The sequence below is a fragment of the Saimiri boliviensis genome, chromosome 1, assembly GCF_048565385.1.
Source record: "Saimiri boliviensis isolate mSaiBol1 chromosome 1, mSaiBol1.pri, whole genome shotgun sequence".
In the NCBI taxonomy this organism is placed as follows: Eukaryota; Metazoa; Chordata; class Mammalia; order Primates; family Cebidae; genus Saimiri; species Saimiri boliviensis.
Window position 1 is genome coordinate 233,605,289 of NC_133449.1, and position 24,074 is coordinate 233,629,362.

General features: G+C 35.5%; 1 protein-coding gene across 3 annotated transcripts in view; it reads right to left on the reverse strand.

Annotated features, from left to right (window-relative positions):
- POLK (DNA polymerase kappa) overlaps positions 1 to 24,074 on the reverse strand; it is a 96,626-nt gene that overhangs the window by 2,566 nt on the left and 69,986 nt on the right. For all 3 annotated transcript variants that reach the window (XM_003920842.3, XM_074384649.1, XM_074384654.1), the window contains 8 exons: positions 20,539 to 20,692; positions 16,581 to 16,802; positions 14,965 to 15,089; positions 13,073 to 13,239; positions 10,555 to 10,587; positions 7,456 to 7,552; positions 3,253 to 3,424; positions 133 to 1,086 (listed from right to left, as the gene is read on the reverse strand). In XM_003920842.3, the coding sequence (XP_003920891.1) occupies positions 133 to 1,086; positions 3,253 to 3,424; positions 7,456 to 7,552; positions 10,555 to 10,587; positions 13,073 to 13,239; positions 14,965 to 15,089; positions 16,581 to 16,802; positions 20,539 to 20,692 (1,924 nt within the window). The remainder of the gene's footprint in view (positions 1 to 132; positions 1,087 to 3,252; positions 3,425 to 7,455; positions 7,553 to 10,554; positions 10,588 to 13,072; positions 13,240 to 14,964; positions 15,090 to 16,580; positions 16,803 to 20,538; positions 20,693 to 24,074) is intronic.

The window sequence follows — 24,074 nt, forward strand, 5'->3', positions numbered from 1 at the left end:
ACATTTTCCTAAATAGCAGCATACACCAACTACCCATTTTAATAGTGTGTTTCAGATTTAACGACAATCTCATTAATTTTAATAAAACTTATTCCTAGAAAACCACGTAGTTTAAAATGACTACATACTCACCAGTACTTTTGGAGCTTTCTTTGGGTTGATTAACTGGGTTAACTTTATCCCTTCTTAGTTCTTGGATAACACTTCTATTTAAGCAAACATCTACGTGCACATTGAACAGGGTTAGATCTAAAGTCTTTTGTTCTACGTTACAAACAGGACAAACTAGAGCTTGGCCTGTTACCACTTTACATAAATAAGGCTGGCAGGATTCTGGTCTACTTAATAATCCAACATCTTCATTTTCCAATGAAACAGTACAAGAATTCTGATGACAGTGTTCAATATTAAAAGACTTGCTTGGGAGACTAGAACATTCTTCCTTGCTATGCTTATTACTTAAAGCATCTATGCTTTCTGCTTTAGATGAGTTATGTATAGTATCTACTAAATCTACACAATCTACTGAAGATATTTCTTTATTTTTTGGATGGGCTTCATCACCTTGCTTGTCATAAAGTGAAGAAGAAGAAATATTTTCTTTCTTGTTAACTTTGGTTGCAGAAACATGTGAACATGAGAACATTTTAGAGTTTTCACTGATTGAACATCCATCGAGACATGCATCTACATGTTTATTAAAGGCTTCCAGACTGATGTATCCTTGCGCCCTAAAGCAAATAGGGCAGGTAAATATCTGACAGTTATCTGAATTCTCTGATATTTCCAAATTCTCATTCATCTTCTTTAAAACTGGGAATAGCTGTGATGTCTGTAAACTTTGTTCATTCATGGTGTCACATTTAAATGTATCTTGGTGGCTCCATTTCCTTTCTGATCGTTTTTTATCAAAGAAACTCTTCTTATGAGACACTTCTAGAGGTTTTGCAAACTTATCTTTGTTAGTTTTCTCTAGTATACACCCACTGGCTGATGGGGTTTGGTTTCCAGCCTGTAAAAAGGCAATAATGCTCCTTTGTTGGTGTTTCCTGTCTTCTTCACTGGGAAAACTAGATATCCGAACACCTAAATTAGATCAATCACAATCAATTCAAATTCAACAAAGCCAATTCACTCACAATGCATAAAAACATTTTGTCTCGTGCTATGACATATACAAAAAGTTGGCTACAGAGAAACAATAAGTAACATTTCAAAGCTAGTATTATGAGTGAAAATTTACTTTCCTTTATAAAAGAATACCATTAAATGTTAACTATTTGGAGTTAGCAGGATGATGTAGGACTTTAATTCATATATGACACATAATACCATTAAATACTATGTAACTAACTGGTGTCAACTATACAGACTCTTTAGTTTTTTTTTTTTTTTTCCAATAAACTTTATTTTTTAGAGGAATTTTAAATTCACAGAAAAATTAAGCAGAAGGTACAATGACTTCCCATAGATCCCCTTCCCCTACACATGTACACCCTTCCACCCCAACTATCAACATGTGGTACCAGAATGGTACATTTGTTACAATCTACAAACCTACATTGCTACAACATTGTCACTCAAAGTCCATAGCTTACATAGGGTTCACACTTGGTGTACATTCTGTGTGCCTGGACAAATTTATAATGACATGCGTCATTATAGAATCACACAGAATCATTTCATTGCCCTAAAATTCCTGTGTTTTGCCTATTAATCCCTTCCTTCCCTCCTAACTCCTGGCAATCAATTATTTTTTACTGTATTTATATTTGCCTTTTCCAGAATCTCATATAGTTGGAATCATACAGTATTTAGCTTTTTCAGATTGGCTTCTGTTACTTAACAATAGGCAGTTAAGTTTCATTCATGCCTTTTCATGACTTGATAATTCATTAATGTGCTGAATATTATTCCACTGTCTGTATGTACCACAGTTTATTTATCCATTCACCTACTGAAGGACATCTTGCTTGCTTCCAAGTTTTGGCAAGTATGAATTAAGCTTCTATAGACATCTGCTCTTTGTTTTTTTTTTTTTTTTTTTTTTTTTTTTTTTTTGAGAAGGAGTTTCACTCTCGCTGCCCAGGCTGGAGTGCAATAGTGTGATCTTGGCTCACTGCAACCTCTGCTTCATGGGTTCAAGCAATTCTCCTGCCTCAGCCTTCCGAGTAGCTGGGATTATAGGTGCCCACCACCACACCCAGCTAATTTTTTGTATTTTTAGTAGAAACGGGGTTTCACTATGTTGGCCAGGCTGGTCTCAAACTCCTGACCTCAGGCAATCCACCCACCTTGGCCTCCGAAAGTGCTGGGATTACAGGAGTGAGCCACTGTGCCCGGCCCAGCTCTTTTAATTAACATTTTATTCAGTTAAGTGTGTACGTATCTTTCTTATATTAAAGTATGGCTAGTGATCCATTCCTACTAGTAAAGTGGGCATTTGGAGCGCTGATCCATATACATAATTTGATCCAGTTCACTTTGGAAACATGGCTTGTTAGTTTTTACCGTGCAATGGCTAGAGATGTGATTTCATTCATCATAATTCTTTATCTGTAATTTCCAAATCCAAAAAGTTCTGAAAACTGAAAACTGTAAACAAGTGATAACTGATGACTAAATTAACGAGAGACTAGAATCTTTACAGTCTCTGACTATTTTGTTTTGCTACAGAAATATTAATGTGCTTAAACTGGCAATGTTGCCCCAGATCCACAGAGAAGTATTACATAATACACATGCATTGAATTTGATTTCTAAAACCTGAAAAGTTTTGAATTTTGAAACATACCTGGACTCAAGAATTTCATTAATAAGGAAAAGAACAACTTTAATTGGCTCTTACTGGAATTAGTTGATCATGGCTTCACAAATCAGGATCTAATAATTAAGATAAATGGCAGTAGCAAAGGAAATACTTCCTAAACATGTTTAAGAAATAAAATGAAAGTGAGAATACAGGTGCTCTTTGACTTAAATTAGGATTGTATCCAGATAAACCCATTGTAAATTGAAAACATAGTAAGTCAACTTAGAATACTTTCAATTCATGATGGGTTAATCAGACATAACCACATTGTAAGTTGAGAGTGTACTGAAAACAACATACAGCTTTCCCACCATCGCAAAGTTGAAAATCAGTAAGTTGAACCACTGTTAAGCTGGGGGCCGCCTGTATTCCCATAGTTGATTATTTGGTAAAATCTAGCAGATTTAAGAAAAAACAAAAATAAAAATTAAAAGTCATACCCATAAGTCTCAATCTTAAGGGATGTGGAAAATCAGCATCAATTTCTGTTTTTAGTAACTCCTTAGCAATGGCAAATATTTCTTCTGCAGTAGAAATAACAGACGAAACTGTAGATGCACGAGTTTTTACTTCAAAATTCACATTCTTCAACTTAATGGTAACAGTTCTACCCTATAACATATACAATACGTTATTTATTTATTTATTTTTGAGACAAAGTCTCTCTCTGTTGTCCATGTTGGAGTGTGCTGGCACAGCTGTAGCTCACTACAGCCTTCAACTTCTGGGCTCAAGTGATCCTCTTGCCTCAGCCTCCTGATAGCTAAGATAACAGGTGCATGCCACCATACCCGGCTAATTGTTTAATTTTTTTGTAGAGACAGAATCTCACTGTGTTACCTAGGCTAGTCTCAAATTCCTGGCCTCCAGGGATCCTGGCCTCCCAAACTGTTTGGATTACAGGCACGAGCTACCGCACCCACCAGAATATGTTATTCTATAAGATGTCCTAACTTGTAGAAAAAAGTCATGTTAGAAAAATTCAGAAAGGTTTATGGACACAAGAATATGAAGTATAACCAATTATTTATAAAACATGGTGATAAAAACTATTATAATTAAAATACCATTTTAGCCAACAATTTTTACTCCCCCTTTCCAAACATAAGCTGAAATCCCACTTTAGTTTTCAGATGGCGGTCTCACTCTGTTGCCCAGTCTGGAGTACAGTGGCGTGATCGTGGCTCACTGCAGCTTCAATCTCCCAGGCTCATGCTATCCTCCTGCCTCCCAAGTAGCTAGGAGTACACGCTCGTGCCACTATGCCCAGCTAATTTTTAAAAATTTTTTGTAGAGACGTGATTTCACTATGTTGTCCAGCCTGGTCTTGAATTCCTGGGCTTAAACAATCCTTCTGCCTCAGTTTCCCAATGTGCTGGGATTACAGGCATGAGCCACTATGCTTGACTTAAAATCCCATTTTAGCCAGTAATTATTATTCCCCTTCCCAACTGAATTTTTTTTTTTTTTTTTTTTTTTTATGTTAGACAGAGTCTCACTGTGTTGCCCAGGTTGGATTCCAGTGGAGTGCTCTCAGCTGACCACAACATCCACCTCCCAGGTTCAAGCAGTTCTCCTGCCTCAGCCTCCTGAGTAGCTAGGATTACAGGTACACTCCCTGCACACACCACCACGCACATCAGCACCAAGCTGACCCATACACTTCAGCAAAGTGGAAGATGAGTGGAGATTCTGGCAAGAGGCAAATCCAGATTCCGGATCGCAGCAAGCCAGCCAGGGAGGCTGACATCACTCTACAGAAGCCCAGGACCAGGCCCTGGCCTTGACCAGGTGCTCCGCACTACACTCTCTCACAGATTTTTATTTTATTATACTGTAAAAATGCAGTAATTTTTTTATTTTTATTTTTTTTTCTCTCTCTCTCTCTCTCTCTGTGTGTGTGTGTGTGTGTGTGTGTGTGTGTGTGTGTGTGTGTGTTGCTGTTGTTGTTTGTTCTAATTTTTTGTATTTTTAGTAGATATGGGGTTTCACCATGTTGGCCAGTCTGGTCTCGAACTCTCGCCCTCTTGTGGATCCTCTCACCTCAGCCTCCCAAAGTGCTGGGATTACAGGTATGAGGGAACATGCCTGGCCCCCTAACAAATTTATATAAAAGACATTTACATTAAGGGCAAGGTTAAATGATCACATTCATTCATTCATTCGACAGAGTCTCACTCTGTTGCCAGTCTGCAGTGCAGTGACGCAATCTCAGCTCACTACAATCTCCGCCTCCCAGGTTGAAGCAACTCTCCTGCCTCAGCTTCCCAAGTAGCTGGGACTACAGGTGTGCGCCATCATGCCCAGCTAATTTTTGTATTTTTTAGTAGAGATGGGATTTCACCATGTTGACCAGTATGGTCTCAATCTGTTGACCTCATGATCTGCCTGCCTCAGCCTCTCAAAGTGCTGGGATTACAGACGTGAGCCACCGCACCCGACAAGTCACTTTCATTTTTACTGACTCTCTTTTGGAGGTTGATTCATACAAAGGAAGGAAAAAAAAATCTTTCTCAAAGTGTCTCATTGAAAAGGACTTAAGAATAGCTCATATTTATTGTGTGCCTTCTATATTGTCAGATACTATGCCAAACAATTTACATATAAGAATTCCCTTTATATTTAAGTTTGTTTTTGTTTTGTTGTCTTGTTTTGAAACGAAGCTTCACTCTTTGTTGCCCAGGCTGGAGTGCAACAGGGCGATCTTGGCTCATCACAACCTCTGCCTCCTGAGTTCAAGCGATTCTCCTGCCTCAGCTTACTGAGTAGCTGGGATTACAGGCAGGTGCCATCACACCTGGCTAATTTTGTGTTTTTAGTAGAGACAGGGTTTCTCTATGTTGGTCAGGCTGGTCTTGAACTCCGGACCTCAGGTGATCTGCCATCCTCCGCCTGCAGTTAAGTGTTTCATGAGGGCAGGGTTTCAGTGGAGACAATGAAACAGTTCTAGGGATGGGTGGTGGTGATGGTTATACAACAATATGAACCATACACTTAAAAATGGTTAAAGTCGTAAATTTTATGTTATGTATATTTTAGTGTCCCCTGGAGAAGGAAGTTAATTCCTGTTCTCTCCCATCAGAGGGTAGATTAGATTTACTAACTTACTTCGAAAGGGAAAAACACAAATTTCACAGTGGAGAAGGCTAGCGAACACTAACCAAGTGTTGAAGGTTAATATCAGCCATGATGTCATGTGGCTATTATATACCCCATGATAGGATGTTATGAAAAGGGCACTTTCTCTTTGTGGTATTCTAAAAATCCATAACCTTGATCTAATCATGAGAAAATCATCAGACAAAAAACCAAGATTGGGGGACATTCTGCAGAATACCTGTATAGTACTACCCAAGACTGTCAAGGTCATGAAAAAGAAAGAAAGACTAAGAAACTATCATAGACCAGAAAACTGGAGACACATGACAGCTAAATGCAACATAGTCCCCCAGATTGAACTGTGGAATGCAGAGAGGACATTAATGGAAAAATAAGTAAACGCCTAATAAAGTCTGGGGCTGAGTTAATAATTGGCAATGTACTAAGGTCAGTTTTTACTTTTGACAACTGTATTCTGGTAATACATGAATAATGGAGAAAACTGGATGAGGAGTATGCTGAAATTCTATTATTTTTTGTAACTTTCTTGGAAATGTAAAATTATCATAAAATTAAACATTTAAATATTTTTTATAAATAAAATTCTTAAACTCAAGGTATGACAGAGAAGGATTATAAGAAAAATACTCATCAGATATCCCATACTTTGTCATAATTTTTTAAACAAATTTTTTACTGATGCATAGTATGAACACAGTAAATTATCAAATGTACCTCACAGTTTTGATCTCCATAAAGATCAAATAAGTGTACTTGGGATATCTATGACCTTTAATATTTGTATTTTTTTTATGATGGAAACATTCAAATTATTCTCTTCTAGCTATTCCAATATGTAAAATAGAATATTGTACACTATAGTCATCTTACTGATCTATTAAACACTAGGTCTTACTTCTTCTATCAAACCATATTTGTGTATCTGTGTAGTAATTTAAAAATACTTTTTTATTACACTTTGCACTCACTCTACCTATGGTTTAAGAGTATTGGGAATATACTAAATATAAATTGTTGTGACTGAAGATTATAAAATAGCAAGATTAAAGCCTTACAGGTTTTTGTTGTCCTGTGTTAAGCAACCTGGATTACATCCTTGAAACAAAACGCCTATTTTAGAAGATCATTGTCTAAGTAAGAAAAACATTAAAGGACAATTGGAAAGACATTTGTAATATGTGAATACAATTCTTGGGAAACACTTTATTTGGCTTTATTCTCTAATGCCAGTGTAACTCTGGTTTTGAACTTATTCAAATGTACTCCTGAGGTACAGGAGTAAAGTCCTCTGAATTATAATGAACCACTCTAACCTCGTAAGTTGCTTCTTCATAGAATCACCTCATCACAGACTTCAGATATGGGTCAGAATTGAATTTGTCTGACTGTTGGGGGCAGGAATACACCATTCTAACAATTATTAATTTGTAGTCATCATTAAGAAATGTGTAATTTAACTCTAGCTTTAAGGTAGCATTATTAAAAAACTTAAAAACTAAGGACAGCATATAAAAATAAAGCACCTTAAGTCCTTCTTTCTGCAGATCTTGAGCAAGTTCACTGCAAAGTTCTTGGCATAGGCTGTATTGTTCTTCTGCTTTATTTATCTCACTGAAAGTCCTAAAAAGACAAGAAGATTTTGATGCACAAAGTAAATCATAATTCAGGATAGTTTGGAAATGGTATGCATGTTTATATAGCCAGCATTAAGTTATATTTTCTGCAGTACAAAATAAAGTTTTCAGAGGAACTAAGATTTAGTTAAGTAAAAATATCTAAGATCTATATAAATAATGCTTGATTAGCAAAGGAACAATTTTATGCTCTTGCTCTATTATATCACAAAAAAGATAAAGTTACCAACAGATAATGGTAACACCTCCAGAAGTTAAAATAGATTAGAGCATATATATATATATATATATATATATATATATATAAATAAACTTTGTTAACAAAAGATTATCTTAAGAAAGTCCAAATGAGAATATCATTCCAATTACTGCACATAGATTCTCTGGATGAAAACATCTTTAAGTAGATTTAAAGGGTTGGCCCATGAAACCTAGGCAGAGTTATTTAATAGACAGTTGAAAATAAAGGCTGATAAGATTAAATACAGATATTTTGAATTCATTTGCAAAAGAGTACTGAAGAAAGTTGATAGGTGATATTAACATAAAAGAGGAAAATAGAAAGAGGTCAGAATGATGAGTATGGACCCTGGGCAAGTGACCCATCAGAAAAGAGTCCCCTTTCTACTTCTAACCTTGTCCTCAGCTACTCAGTTCTCTTCCCTAGTAACAATCAATCAGTCAGCTTCTTATTCTTATGAATTCCTTAGATATATCCCACATATATATGCAAACAACATGAGATTTCCCCCTCATTTTTTTATATAAAGAGTAGAATTTTAGATACATTAATACCCTGCTTTTCTTAATTTATCTTGGTGAGAGTTCCCCATGAGTAAATGATTTCCTCATTTTTATACAGTAGCATAATATTCTAATTTAAAAATATAAGGTAATTTAACCAATTCTCTATTCATGGATATTCAAGTTTTTTCTATCATAAAAAATGCAGTGAGTAACGCTGTATATATGTAAAATGACAGGTGACTACATCTGTGGTATTAATTCTTAGTAAAAGAATTATGGGATCAAAGGACATGCGTATCTGTGATTTTGATATATATTATCAAATTTCTCCCTGTGGTAAGCCAGATAATGGTCCCTAAAGATGTTCAAATCCTAATCCCTGGAATCTGTGAACCTAGTATCTTATATGACAAAAGGGACTTAGCAGATGTGATTAAATTCTGATGGAGATTACTCTGGAATATCCAGCTGTGCCCAATGCAATCCCAAGGGTCCTTATAAGAAGGAGACAGGAGGGTTAGAGTCAGATAAAGAAGTTGCTGAGGCTATGAGTTAAGGAATGCTGGTGGCCTCTAGAAGCTTTTCATAAAGAAATGGACTCTCCTCCAGGGCTTCTAGAAGAAACAGAGCTCTACCAACACATTAACTTTAGAACCACTGACTTTCAGAATGATAGAGAATAAATCTGTGTTGTTTTAAGCCACTAAATTTGTAGAAATCTGTTATAATGGCAATAAAAAACCTAATGTACTCCCTCTAAAGTTTATACATTTTTCACTCCCCCAGTCTTGCCAATAGAGTATGTTAGAATCTTGGCCAACCAGTGAAAGAAAGGTATCTTGAGAGAACTTTCAATCTGTATTTTTTAAATTATAAATAAAAATGGCAATATTTTCACTTGTTTTAAGAGCCATTTGTATTTCCTTTTCTATTAGTTAATTAGACCTTTATTCATTTTTTCTATTTTATTGATTATAAGAGTTCTTTCTATATTAAAGAAGTGTGTGATATAAATTGCAACCTCCTTTGCTCCAACTTCATACCAAATTTGATGTTATATGGCCCATTTTAAAAAAGAGCAAGGAGAGACAGTTTCCAGAAAAACAGTGGAGAACATATTCCTGTATATCAAATAGTGTCCTCAATAACAGACAAAATGGCAGAGTATTTTATTAATAGGACAATACTATTTTGCTTTTGGATGCTTTTTCTCTCTCTTTGATTGCTTTCACATGGACTGAAACCTAAAATAGCCATTTTTATCAAAGCCATTTACTGTGTTGTCTTGTAAAAGTTATTTAGCTTTTCTGACCACAAACAATATATGTGAAATATGAACACACGTTGACTAGGTCAGTGTTTTGTCTTGTTTTGTTATTGAGACAGAGTCTCACTCTGTTGCCCAGGCTGGAGTGGAGTGGTGCCTGCCATCTTGGCTCACTGCAAATTCCACCTCCCAGGTTCAAGCAATTCTTGAGCCTCAGTCACCCAAGTAGCTGGGATTACAGGTTTGAGCCACCATGCCCAGCTGATTTTTGTATTTTTAGTAGGTACAGGGTTTTGACACGTTGGCCAGGCTGGTCTCAAACTCCTGGCCTCAAGTGTTCTGCCTGCCTCAGCTTCCTAAAGTGCTGGGATTGTAGGTACGAGCCACCTTGCCAGGCCCTAGGTCTGTGTTTCTTAAATGTCTCAGTGGAACGAACATTGCTACTTTGAGAAGATAATTGAGGGATGTTTCAAACAATGACTTATTTCCCCAAATAGTAAGTTTCCATCAAGATTTTCTCTGGTTTTCCAACAGGATTGTGATCCACTAAACTAGATCATCTTTAAGCTCTCTTTCATTAGTAATATTTTACTATGTGATTAAGCTTCTGCTTAATCACCAATATTGAAAGAATTTTAGGAAGAATTACCATTGTTACTTTTTAAATTTCCGAGGTAAATACTCAATTGTCCTTATAAACAAGCTAGAAATTAAAATATGAAATTCTAAAATGCTTTGTTTTCACTAAGGATTAAAACTAACATTAAAAAATTGCTGAAGTTTATTTTTGAGATTATAGCAACTGAAAATAATAGTCTTATACTAAGGCATTTACTTCAGGGAGTGTAAACTACTAAAAAATGTTATAGTAATTTGCAAATAGATTTCTTATTTCAGTGATATTTATTAAAAATCAATTTAAAATTAGTAAAATAACATGAATTATGCACAATTAATAATTAACAAAATATTACCTCTCAACGCTCATACTCTTCCTCTCTCCATCCCTTAAAATGAAAAAAAAAGGTCTTTATTTTTCAAAGACTGACTTTTTTTAGTTAACCAAGATTTAACATATCGATTACCTTTTAGAGATCTCAAATTTTTAGTTAAAATTTATACATCATGAAAAACAGTGTTTTTTATCTAAAAATAAACAAAGAACACACATAGGTAAGAGGCTAATCAAGTCTATATCTATTGAAGAGAACAAACTTGAAAATACGTAGATATTAGAAATTGCTTCTATTAAAAACCTGACTATCAAAAACCACAAGCTATAAAAACAAATAGAAAGTGGTAATGTAGTATCTTCCAGTTATAGAATACAATTAAATTTTTAAAAATTTAAAATCATTTATCTAGTTTTTGGTCTAGTATATTAACTTCTTTCTCCCATACCCTATTCATTATTCATTTACAGCACTCTAGAAAACCTCAGTCGGAATTTGGTACAGAGCTATAGGATGAAGACTGGGAATCTGAACTACCTAGTTTGGCTGTATTCTAGCTGCTCAACAGGAGTAGTTAAAACCAAAAAGTTGAAATGACATGTAGAGTACTCATTTTCCAAATATTTAGTGAATCTATTATGATTCAAGCACTGTTCTAGAACTTGAGGATATAGTAATGAAGAAAACAGACCAAGTACTTGCCCTAAGGAAACTTATATATCCCACTGAAGAGAGACAGATAAACAAATACAGTAGTAAATACGGAATAGATAGAAGGGGAGAAGTACTCAGATTAAAAAACAAAGCAAAGTAAGGGAATAGAGAATACGAACAGAGGGAAAGGCAGGCTTGATATATTATTATAAATTACCTATGAATTTCACGTAAAAGCTTTACCCACATCTCTAAATACCACGTTAATATATGTTATGTTATATCAGAACTATATTGTTTTCAAGCACTATGGAAATAAAAAAATTTTGGATTAAAAATAAAGTTTTATTTCCTGCTATCTTCAAATATAATTACTTATAGTGCTGTGACATCTTTGTCTTTCATTATGTCCACTGAAAATCAAAGTCAGCTAACTGTGGACTCAAAAGATTGAAGAGCAGGAAGAGATGAGTAAAGTATTACAACAAGCCTGGCAATCTCTGTAAAATTTAGTAGGTTTAATTGGTCAATCAATTTTATATGCATCCCCATTGATTTTTATTGTTGTCCTTTAGTTTAAACACAAGAATATAAAGGAGTCATTTTGAGGACAGCCTGACAAGATGATGACAAAATTATAAAAACAGTGCCCAGTGTTGACTTCCATGATTCCCAGTCTTTTAAAATTCCCTTCTTCTCACCTATCCTCTCAGCAATTTACCTTCTAACTCTAGAGTTCCTCTTTTTAAGACCTAGATGAAAGAGTGGCAGGGAAGAAAACCCAGGGTATTTCCTCTAGCTGTTCCCTCTTTCAGCCTTTGCATGACTGGCTCCCACAGGTCTCTCTCCCTTTGGATAATGGTTGCCATCCCTCACACTTACCCCAAGTCATTTTCTATGCCCTCACTCTGCTTTACTTTCTTCATTTGTTACTTGATTATATTCTATCTCTCACACTAGTCTGTAAACTCCATAAAGGGAGCAAACGCCTATTTGCTGCTGTTATCCATAGTGCCTAGAATAGTACCTAACACAAAGTACTCAGTACTGAATGAATGAATCATTTACAAATTTGGAAAACCAAAGAAATGTAGTTAAAGGCTTTCAAAGAATCATCACATTTCCTTTCTTTATTAAAGTGTGTATTATGGAATATTGCCATCTTTCTTTCCACAACAATCTGACTACTCTTAGGTTCTGGTTTTTTTTTTTCCTTTTCTTTTTTTTCTTTTCTTCGAGATGGAGTCTTGCTCTGTTGCCAGGCTGAACAACCTGACTGCTGGCATTCCTCTTAGGTTCTGGTTTTTTTTTTTGAGATGAAGTCTTGCTCTGTCACCAGGCTGGAGTACAGTGGTGCAATCTCAGCTTACTGTAACCTCCACCTCCTAGGTTCAAGTGATTTTCCTGCCTCAGCCTCCCTAGTAGCTGTGGAACTACAGGTGCCCACCACCATGCCCAGTTAATTTTTGTATTTTTAGTAGAGATGGGGTTTCACCATGTTGGCCAGGATATTATCTATCTCTTGACCTCATGATCCACCCTGGTCTCAGCCTCCCAAAGTGCTGGGATTAGAGGCATGAGCCACCGTGCCCAGCCTCCTCTTGGGTTCTGAACAAAGAACAGGTAGGATAAAAAAGAAAGTAGCTATCATTCCTCTGGTCTCTCTACCCAACTGCTGAAGCCAACAACCTAGCAGTGATTCTTTATTCTTCTTTTCCTTTTCTCCTACATCCAATCTGTTGACTCTAATTCAAACATTATATTCTGAATTAAACTAGCCTAAAAGAATTTTAAAACATGTTATCCTATAGCCTCACATCAATGGTTAAAAGTGATACTGCAGTAAATGCTAAAGAAAAAACATAATGACAATACATATAGATACCTTGTCAGGTGTGTTGAGCCTAGACCCAAAGAGATATGAAGGAAATAATGCCAAGATGTTTCAGAGAAAAGGAGAGAAAGCAATGCCCTCTGTTGGTAAAGTTCTGTGCATGTAATAATTCCAAGGGCCTTTAACATTTTTTCTGTAACTTTTCCTATTCCAGAAACCTAGAAAAGAATCAATATTTATTATTAATAGATTTTAAAGGTGAGCTAAAAACTGAGATTATAATCTCATTAGGTTTTTTTTTTTTGAGACTGAGTCTCGCTCTTGTTGCTCAGGCTGGAGGGCAATGGTGCAATCTTGGCTCACCGAAACCTCCACGTCCTGCGTTCAAATGATTCTCCTGCCTCAGCCTCCTGAGTAGCTGGGATTACAGGCATGCACCACCGCACCTGGCTAATTTTGCATTTTTAGTAGGGACAAGGTTTCTCCATGTTGGACAGGCTGGTCTTGAACTCCTGACCTCAGGTGATCCACTCACCTCGGCCTCCCAAAGTATAAATTATTATACCTTTTATAAATGATTAAAGGTATAAATAATGTGACTATCTTCATAAGTCATGCAAGAAAACTCCTTTAATTACTTTTGACCACATTTACTAAACTAGCATTTCATGGAATTACAAAAGGCTTAAAAAAGGAGTATTGTGGTCATATAAACTTGGGGAATGGTGGGACTAACAAATTTAAGTGAAGCTTTTAATTGCAAGATTTATGAATCTTTAACATATCAATATGCATAGTGACACAAGAGTGTGTGACACACCCAAAGGTATTTGACCCCAGAACCTTTTTAAAGAGAATACATATTCATACTTTTTTTTTTTTTTTTTTTTGAGACGGAGTTTCGCTCTTGTTACCCAGGCTGGAGTGCAATGGCGCGATCTCGGCTCACCGCACAACCTCCGCCTCCTGGGTTCAGGCAATTCTCCTGCCTCAGCCTCCTGAGTAGCTGGGATTACAGGCACACGCCACCATGCCCAGCTAATTTTTTTGTATTTTTAGTAGAGGCGGGGTTTCACCATGTTGACCAGGATGGTCTCGATCTCTTGACCTCATGATCCACCCGCCTCAGCCTCCCAAAGTGCTGGGATTACAGGCTTGAGCCACCGCGCCCGGCTCATATTCATACTTGAAAAACATATTGGAAAACACTGCTTTGCAGCTACACTTTACATATACTAGTCAGTAATCATTTATATGTTATATACTGAGCACTGGAAAAATATTTAAGTTCATTCATGTACATTATGTTGAATGAGAAAAGCAAGTCCTAGAACATCATACACAGTAGTGTGTAGTGCAATTACTGGGAAAAAAAGTGTATATATTCAGAAAAATCTAGAAGCTTTAAAAAATAATCTAGAAGCTGTAAAAAAAAAATCTAGAAGCTTTAAAAAATCTAGAAGCTTAAAAAAAATAAGGTATATACTTTTTGGAAGCCCTGAGGGATAATTTTACCATTTTTAAAATGGTGAAGTATTTTGGTTTACTCTTTGTCAACAACATTAAAATTCTAAATATCTTTGAAGCATCATGCCCATTAATCTAGTAGCAATCTGGACTTCAGAACTAAGCTAGCACTAAGTTACAGATGAAAGGACTGTTACAAATATTATTTTAATTTCCCTTCTGCTTGGCAGGAGTTCACTTAAAAATCTGTAATTATTACTTTCTTAAAAATTTACAGCAAATAAACTAAATCTCACTTTTAGGGTTTCATAGAAAGATTTCTACAACTCTAAATTCAATCACCCATTATACTTCTTGCTTGTTATCTATTGTTTTAAAACTTTTTAGCAAAGAATGATTAACTATTGGCCTACATAGTTATCTCTTCAGAATTTGGAGTACATATTATAGATGATGAACTTTATACAAAATCTTACCTTTCTAATGGGTAAATCCTTGATGAAGTCCATCACAGCTTGTCTATCGGGGAGAATTTGGTATTGTCCATTTGGTTTATTCTTATCACTGCATACTTTTGCTAACATTGTATTTGGGGCAATGCCTTAAAAGAAGAATACTCCGATGACTCAAAGAAGTTGATATGTATGATTTTTAAATATGCAATAACAAAACAGAAAAAAATGTTAACTGCAAAAAATCTCAAATGATTTATAGTGCTACTTTAAGAATAACATCTGATTACCATCTATCTTACTTCCCCAGGGCCTGCTATATGGTTTTAGAAAAAGAGATTGTATTAGTTACTGTGGCAGCAAAAATGAGGAATGTTTAGTTCTCCATGATATTTTAAAATGTAAGAGTAACTTCTGAGCTGAGTAATATTAAGTGTTATTATTAGTTTACTTACTACCTTTAGTAGGAATACAGATTTTGTTATTGTTTTTTTTTTTCAAATGGAGTCTCACTCGGTTGCCCAAGCTGAAGTGCAGCAGCGCGATCTTGGCTCACTTCCACCTCCACCTCTTGGGTTCAAGTGATTTTCCTGTCTCGGCCTCCTAAGAACACCTAGCTAATTTCTGTATTTTTAGTATAGGCAGAGTCTCACCATATTGGTCAGGCTGGTCTTGAACTCCTGACCTCAGGTGATCCACTTGCCTTGGCCTTTCAATGTACTGGGATTGCAGGTTTAAGCCAACACGCCTGGCCCAGATTATTTTTATAGTGGTTCTGTATCTACTTCTCAGAAAAGATCCAGATATAATTTAGGATGGATATTTACTCTCTGAAAAGGTCTTTTGCATAGATTATTCACATAAAGCAAAAAATCAAAGATTCTGGACTACAGTATATTTAAAATAATGATAATTAGATTGGTGCATCCTTTTTATGTTATTCACAAAACAAATTACTATTTTTCAGAAAGATGTTTTACAATTTCTGGGAGTCCTGATTAAGATAATTTGAAATGGGTACATTCAAATATATTCATTAAACAGTTCATTTCAATTGTTATATACGACTTCCTAAGATGCATTATTCATTCACATGCTTTGATATAGAAAAAAAGATTTACCTAATCACAATATGGCTTTTACAAGATAGTTCAGGGTCCTCATGATGAATAACAGTTATTATGCTAAGAGACAGTGATGGCCTCATGGATTATCAGCATATGTAAACTTGTTTTTCCTTTTACTACATGGTCCTGGATTGCTATGTTGCTAGTTGGTTATTTCTTTTGTCTCCTACCTTGTGGTCATCCGAGTTCTCTCCTGCAGTGTAATCTTGGAAGGACTGAAGTCTCCCAAGGCAAACTAATAATCAAGTATTACATGCAAAACCAATAAAAATATATTTTGTGCTTAAAAAAAGATAGCTATATAAAATTTACAATCTTTTTTTTTCTTCTCCAGGCTCATAATCTGCTTACTTACAATTTAGTTACTAGGTTCACAGCAATTCTGAATAGGTAAAATTGTTAGAAGTTGAACCAACTAGATAAGTAAAATGAATGAGAAACTACTAAAATTACACTTGAATTAGCCAGTCGGAAAATTGTAACTATAGTGGCCATCAATATCCTTTTGAATACCTGCACTGGCTGTCAGTGTTGTTTTTTGCTCGATTCTGAAACGAATTTCCTTTACCACTTCCTCGGCTGATGTTCCAAAAACAACTGAGTTTTGGAGTATTTGAGGATTGTTTTGCTCTTCATCTCCTGAGGGCTGCAAATCAGGAGGACTCTCTTCAAAAAGTAGCGGAGAGATGGATCGTTCATGCTCGCTCAGTTTATTAACTTCCTTTCCTGGATTATCTAAATCATAAACAGGAAGAGTAACTCATCTTTGTTTTAACAAGTATATACTTTTAAAATTTTGATTTGCTTGTTTATAAAGTATCACTTTGACTAAGGGCACATCCGTAGTAAACAGAAATTACTATTATTACAAGGTAAAAATACCAATCTAGTTATTACCTCATTATATTTATATTTTTCATAAGTGGACTGTAAAATATACTTAAATCTATACTTATACTAAAAATGTCTCCATGAACAAATCCATTAAAGTCTATTTTTCTGGGCTTAATGTAGAAGAAATACAATTTAAATGTATTTATAACAACCAAGGTTAGCAACAAAGCTTTCTGATCCAATCTCACAATTTTATTACATGTAAACATTTTCTGAATTAAGGCAAATGCAGAAGCAAAAATTAAATTTCTAGTTTCAAGATGCATATGAACGTATATTACTTGAAAAATGAACTTGGCTATTTAGGAAAAAATTTAAAGGTAATATAAATAAAGATAATATAAAATAAATACCAAAGACATCAGATTAACTAAAAAATTTAAAATATGCAGTGTGAATTAAGTCATAGATGTTAATTCAGTCAGACATTTTCCAAATTCCCAGGGCACATACATAATAGGCCTTATTTTCTTTCTCTCCTTTTTTTTTTTTTTTTTTTTCTGAGACAGGGTCTCTTCTCTCTCTTGCCCAGGCTGGAGTGTATTTGGGAAAACAGGCGCAAGCCATCACACCTAGCTAACTTTATAATTTTCTGGTAAATAAAGATGGGATTTCATAATCTTGCCCAGGGTGGTCTTGAACTCCTGGGATCAACTGATCCTCTTGCCTCAGCCCCTTCAAGTGCTAGGATTATAAATGTGAATCATCTTGCCTCACCAATAAGCCTTATTTTCAAACTTACATTAGCTGTTATTTATGTGCTTCAGTTCCTGTCATTTTAAAATATTCTGGTTTTAAAATGTAGAGCAATTCAGAGGAAAAACAGGCCAGGTAAGGTGGCTCATACCTGTAATCTCAGCACTTTGGGAGGCTGAGGCGGGGGGATCACTTGAGGTCAGGAGTTCGAGACCAGTCTGGCTAACATGGTGAAACCATATTTCTACTAAAAACGCAAAAATGAGCAAGGCATGGTGGCACACACCTGTAGTCCCAGCTGTTTGGGAGGCTGGGGCAGGAGAATCACTTCAACTCAGGAGGTGGAGATTGCAGTGGGCTGAGATCATGCCACTGCACTCTAGCCTTGGTGGCAGAGTGAGACTCCATCTCAAAAAAAAAAAGACTGTGGAACAGTTGAAACGTTATCTACCTGGAGCTCTTTCCCCATCTGGATGGGTAAAAGTTAAGGTAAAGAGAGCTATAGAAAAACTGCAAACCAAGTTGATGTGTCACATTCATAAACACCCTCTGCAGACTTTTTTAGGCCATGTTTTATACCTCTTGCCTCTACCACCCTGCTCTCAGGTGAATCACTGTGAGAGCAGAACTATACAGCAGGAAGCAAAGAATGCTGCCTTCTGGTACATTATCAGGGCTTCTACAGAATGTTCAGGTACCTTTTCAATCTGAACTACACTCTACTTTTCTGTGAGGCCTGGCTGTGTAACTAACCACGGAAGTAGTTTCTTATTTGCTTTCTGACAGAAATATCTTTATAACCCCCATAACTTGAGGTAATCAGAATATAACGGTAAGATTAAAGCACGCCTTTTGGACGACACGTGCTAAAAAGTGTATGCTCTTTCAGTTTCTTATATTGTCTGGCACTCACCATCCAGATTTAGATGAGTAAATATTTTTAAAATTATTATTTTAAAAATTTGTATGTAGAGATGGTAGTAAGCAATACACTTCCAAAGACAAACACCTTCTAGAAAACAGGGAAACAGCAGAAAATGTCTTGAACTTTAGAGACATCTTTAGACAACTTTAGAGGAAGATGTATCAATTGCCTGCCATAGTTCCAATGCACTATTGACAATTTCCCATGGCATAATGTGAGGTCAGACATGCCTGAAAGTCCAGCCCACAGGGATTTATACATGAGAAGAAAAGTTAAACTATTTCAATTGCTTGAGAATATGAAAATACATGAAGAGGCACTATACAAGTAAATACGTTAAAAGCAATAGATATTAAAAATTCACATACTCATAGTGAGTTTGGACATTATAATAAATGAAAAGAACATTAGTAGGCCAGGCATGGTGGCTCAAGCCTGTCATCTCTGCACTTTGGGAGGCTGAGGCAGGTGGATCATAAGGTCAGGAGTTCGAGACCAGCCTTGCCAACATTGTGAAAATTCGCATCTATGAAAAATACAAAAAATTAGCCAGGCGTGGTGGCAGGCACCTGTAATCTTAGCTACCAGGAGGCTGAGGCCGGAGAACTGCTTGAACCCGGGCAGTGGCGGTTGCAGTGAGCCGAGACTGCACCACTGCACTCCAGCCTGGGCAACAGAGTGAGACTTTGTCTCAAAAACAAACAAAAAAAAAAAAAGAAGAAGAAGAACAGTAGTGGAAAATGAAAACATTTACTTTAATCCCAGTGTAAAAATTTTAAAACATATCATGCAAGTAATTATTATAGGAGGCCCTCAGGGGATGCTTTGATGTAATTATTTAATGATTTTCCCTCATTATCTTGTGAAAGTAAGGAATTAATAAACTAAGATTTTATGCAAAGTGACATCAGGTTTTATGTACCACATCCTCAAACAATAAAGTTAATACTAAGTAAGGGAAACCTTTGCTCTATGCCTCTGTGTCCAGAAGTAATGATTATTTTTTAATGTTTCTAATAAAAGAAAAGAGAGACCTATCCCTTAGGGCTTTAAATAAGGTAATAAAGTTGTGATTTGATGCCCATATTAAACTTGCTCCAAATTATGTGAGTCACAAAGTGAGAGAGTTAAGATTAATGTCATTTTGGACCTACCATTTTTGTTTCAGGGAAAGTTACAAACAGCTTTCCCTAACACTGCCTGGCCCCTCTGAAGCAATGAGTTGTACACATGAAATGTTCTTGTGGGTTGTGAGCAAACTCTTCTGTGCCACTTTTTCATCCAGGTGAACTTTATTCAGAGATCCAAAACATCTTAGACGTGTGAAATAATCATACTTTTGACAAAATGTTTTACGCAGTATATGTAATATCTGCATGTTTCTTGGTATTGCTTTTAGATAGGTAATAAAGGTATTATTTAAGAAAAAAAAAACAAAAAACAAAAAACCCTGGAATCTTGAAACTACAAAGTCTAAGGCAAAGAAGGGGGTGGAAAGTCATTAATTTTGGCAGAGCTGAAAACAGTCATAATTGCTATAATAGATTACAGAAAATTAGGACAATGAAGAAAAATAGAATCGTCCTATGTTTTGATATATTTGAGGCTAGTCTTTTCTAACAACAACAAAAGGCCACCTTAAACAGAAAACTTTCTCAGCTTCAATGCCACCTAAACATTTTTTAGGAAAATAACTGCTATAAAATTATTTTGTTCAGGGACTCCTCAGACTCTTAAGCTTAGAGATTTAACAATCACATTTTGTTTATATGTGATATTCTACATGTTTAACTCAGAAAACCCACTGGTATTTTTTAAATTTCTGATTTTACATTTTTATAAAGGTACATCTATTCCTTCTACCTATGCAGGCTAATAAATTAACTGGGTTAACTCAAAGAGTTATGCTTTTTTTTTCACTCCTTCTTGGTTTGATAGTCTTAATAAGTTGCTTACCATTTTCTACTGAGTTTCCCATTTTAATGAAATACCTTCTTTTATCCTCAGGCCAATTTTGTCTTTCTTGTAAGTGCTTTGTTATATTCAAGTAGGCTTCATCAAGACTCATGGCCATAAAATTGGGATCATAATCAGCAAGTATTTCTTTAACCTTCAAATAAAACAAAAAAAAAGTTTAAAATTTTACTGTGATAGCAAATTTCTTCTGTCATATGTAGCTGATAAGAAATGTTAATATTCTTAGTTTGCAACTACAGTAACAATCCTGCAATCAATAGCTCATGGATTTAAAGCATAAATAATCCACTACCAGGGAATATTTGTCAAAATTTCCTTTTGTCTTAAAATAGACCATGAAGGCAGAAGATAATGAAATAGCTTCATTTGATACCACCTCTATTTGGCCACCTATATCTAGTTATAGCAGGCAATTAAAATAAATCTCAGATAACATTATCTGCTAGGCACATACAAAAAAATGGTTAACATTTTAGGGAGCTAGTCAGAAGCTGAAATGGGAATGACAGAATTGTATTCCCTCCTACCTTTTGTCATTTTTTTGTTTTCGGTTCATTTTAAAAAGGAATAATCTCATGTAAAGGTACTATATTGCTTTAGAAATAGTTCAACTAATTATAACATGCACATAAAACTCCACTTACTATATACATTAATTAATGCATGAATCCACTTACTACATACGTTAATTAATGCATTAATCCATACAGAAAAATGTTTTTCCATTTCCTATTACTTATTAGGATCCTGAGTGGGAAAAATGACCAATCTGCAGTGTACTTCCATGAATACCTTAAATGATGGGGAACAGTCTGGAGTTACATCTTAGGATAAAAGAAATACATATAAAGATTAGAAATATAGATGCTACAATTCAGAAATGCCTTTTATATAAGATAGTGTTATTACATAAAACTATGACTTTTTTTCTAATCGCTGAAGTATCAGCTATAACTGGGGGCAATGGTTCTCAAAATAACATGCATATTTTCCAGCTTGGTGACAGAGTGAGAACCTGCCTCAAAAAAAATGTATATTAGAAAACATCTTTGCTGAATTACGTTATGCTTCCATTTAGCTTTTAAAACTGTCTGCTGTATCACAAGAAAACTGTTCCTTGTTTTATAAAAAGAAAGCTTTTTAGCTTAATATAATTATGAACAGCAGAGTCAAAAGGTATTTTAGAAAATGGTGATATGAACTTGGCCAAGTTTTACTCAGAGAGTGCCTTAATTAGCTTTGTTCTTGTTATAATGTGCTCAAACAGAATCTTTCCAATGAAAATGAAACTCTGGGAAGTCTGTAACTGGCAGCCTACTAAGATTCTGAATGAAAAGTACTCCCTAGAGACACTGTTGAGTATTTATTAACTTCCTTTACATAGGATACTGCAAAGGATTAAAACAGTCACATTCCAGTAAAAATCAAGCACTTAATGCTCTGATATTTTAGATAAAACAAAAATGGCTAGCTGGGCATGGTGGCTCATGCCTGTAATCCCAGCACTTTGGGAGGCCCAGGTGGGTTAATTTTTGAGGCCAGGAGTTCAAGACTAGCCTGAGCAACAGAGGGAAACCCTAACTCTGCCAAAATATTTTAAAATGAAGAGGGTGTGGTGATGCATGCCTGTGATTCTAGCCACTCAGGAGGCTGAGGCCAGAGGACTGCTTTAGCTCAAGAGTTTAAGGTTACAGTGAGGTATGATCGAGCCAGCCACAGCACTCCAGCCTGGGCTACAGAGTGAGACCCTGTCTCAAAAAAAGAAAGGAGGAGTTTTTTCTGAAAACTTTTTTTTTTTTTTTTAAGATGGGAGTCTCTGTTGCCCAGGCTGGAGTTCAGTGGTGCAATCTCAGCTCACTGCAACCTCCACCTCCCAGGTTCAAGCGATTCTCCTGCCTCAGCCTTCCAAGTAGCTAGAATGACACCTCCGGCTAATTTTTTTTTTTTTTTTTTTTTTTTGTATTTTTAGTAGAGACAGGGTTTCACCATGTTAGCCAGGATGGCCTTGGCCTCCCAAAGTGCTGGAATTACAGGTGTGAACCACCTAGCCCAGCCTTCTTAAACTTTCTAACCAAGTCATGAATATTAATGTATCCATAAGTCAGTGATAAATTTGTTCTACAGTTTATTTACACGTAAGAACTCATTTGTTATCTGCTAATAAACTGGCTAGATTCTGCTCAAATGTGAAGAGTTCTCTGACTTACATAAGTAACCAGACTAAACTAACTAAAAGTACTTTGGTTCTCACTGGCATACTGCCAGAAGTTTTACTGAGTTAAACCACAACTTTAAAAAACACCCCTTCTTACTAAATTTTTGTAGCACTTTTAAAACTTAATAGGCTATATTTATGATTAGCATTTTTCTCATTTTAATTAGGAATACAATAAAAGAGATAAACAGGAACCAAACATGAGTGTGCTCCCTTCTTGCCCCATCACCCTTTCAGAGGTATGCACAAAGCACTTGCTGTCAAAGACTGCCTTGGAAGGAAAAAAACACCTGTTTTTAAACTTGGGATAGTGTCACTTCTACGGAAAATGAGGTAGAATACAAGTAAGAGGGGTGAATTTAAAGACCCCTGGCATAACTAAAGAGTAGTAAGTATTAGGCCACAGTTTTTTAAGTGTTTCTATTCAGAAAGTAGTCTTTAACACATTTTACTATAGCAGTCTAAAAGTATTTGATGTAGCAATCTAAAATCTTAATTCAAAAATTAAATTCCAGCACTGCATGAAAGGCTAGTTGTCATAAAAAAATTTAAAAGTGGCAGTTTTTCACATATGACAGTTTGGCAATTTTAGTAAATATTCAGATCTACTTCAAAGATCATTCCTGAAGCAATGGATTACTCCCTTTTTAATTATCAGTCTCTTAGTAAATAATTGTGGGGCAAATAGACTAATCAAAATTGAATTTTATCACTGTTTAACAACATTAATAAAGAATTACTCAGAAAATATGTTGAAATTAAATGAGCAGATTCTGTAGGTTATAAATAAAATGTGGTTATAGAAAAAATGTATATTAAGAAAAAATAGCTAAATTTAATTTTATATTGTCATTAAGGCAGTTCAATGTTTGAGGAAATAGGAAGAGTTTTCTAAGCAAAGGAAAACTGCATGGAAAGGTAAAGAATTGGGAAATAGAATGATGTATTCTGGATACTATTAAATGATGAGCAGACTCTGTAGGTTATAAATAAAATGTGGTTATAGAAAAAAATGTATATTAAAAAAAAATAGCTAAATTTAATTTTATATTGTCATTAAGGCAGTTCAATGTTTGAGGAAACAGGAAGAGTTTTCTAAGCAAAGGAAAACTGCATGGAAAGGTAAAGAACTGGGAAACAGAATGATGTATTCTGGATACTATATGCAGCTCAGTATTCAATATACAAGCTGAAAAAGTGGTAGGAGGCTCGACTGAAAGGATAAGCTAAGACCAAATTCTGACGTTCTAAGGCACTTGGACTTGACTCTCCAGGTGACAGGAAATCAGTGAAAGGCTAA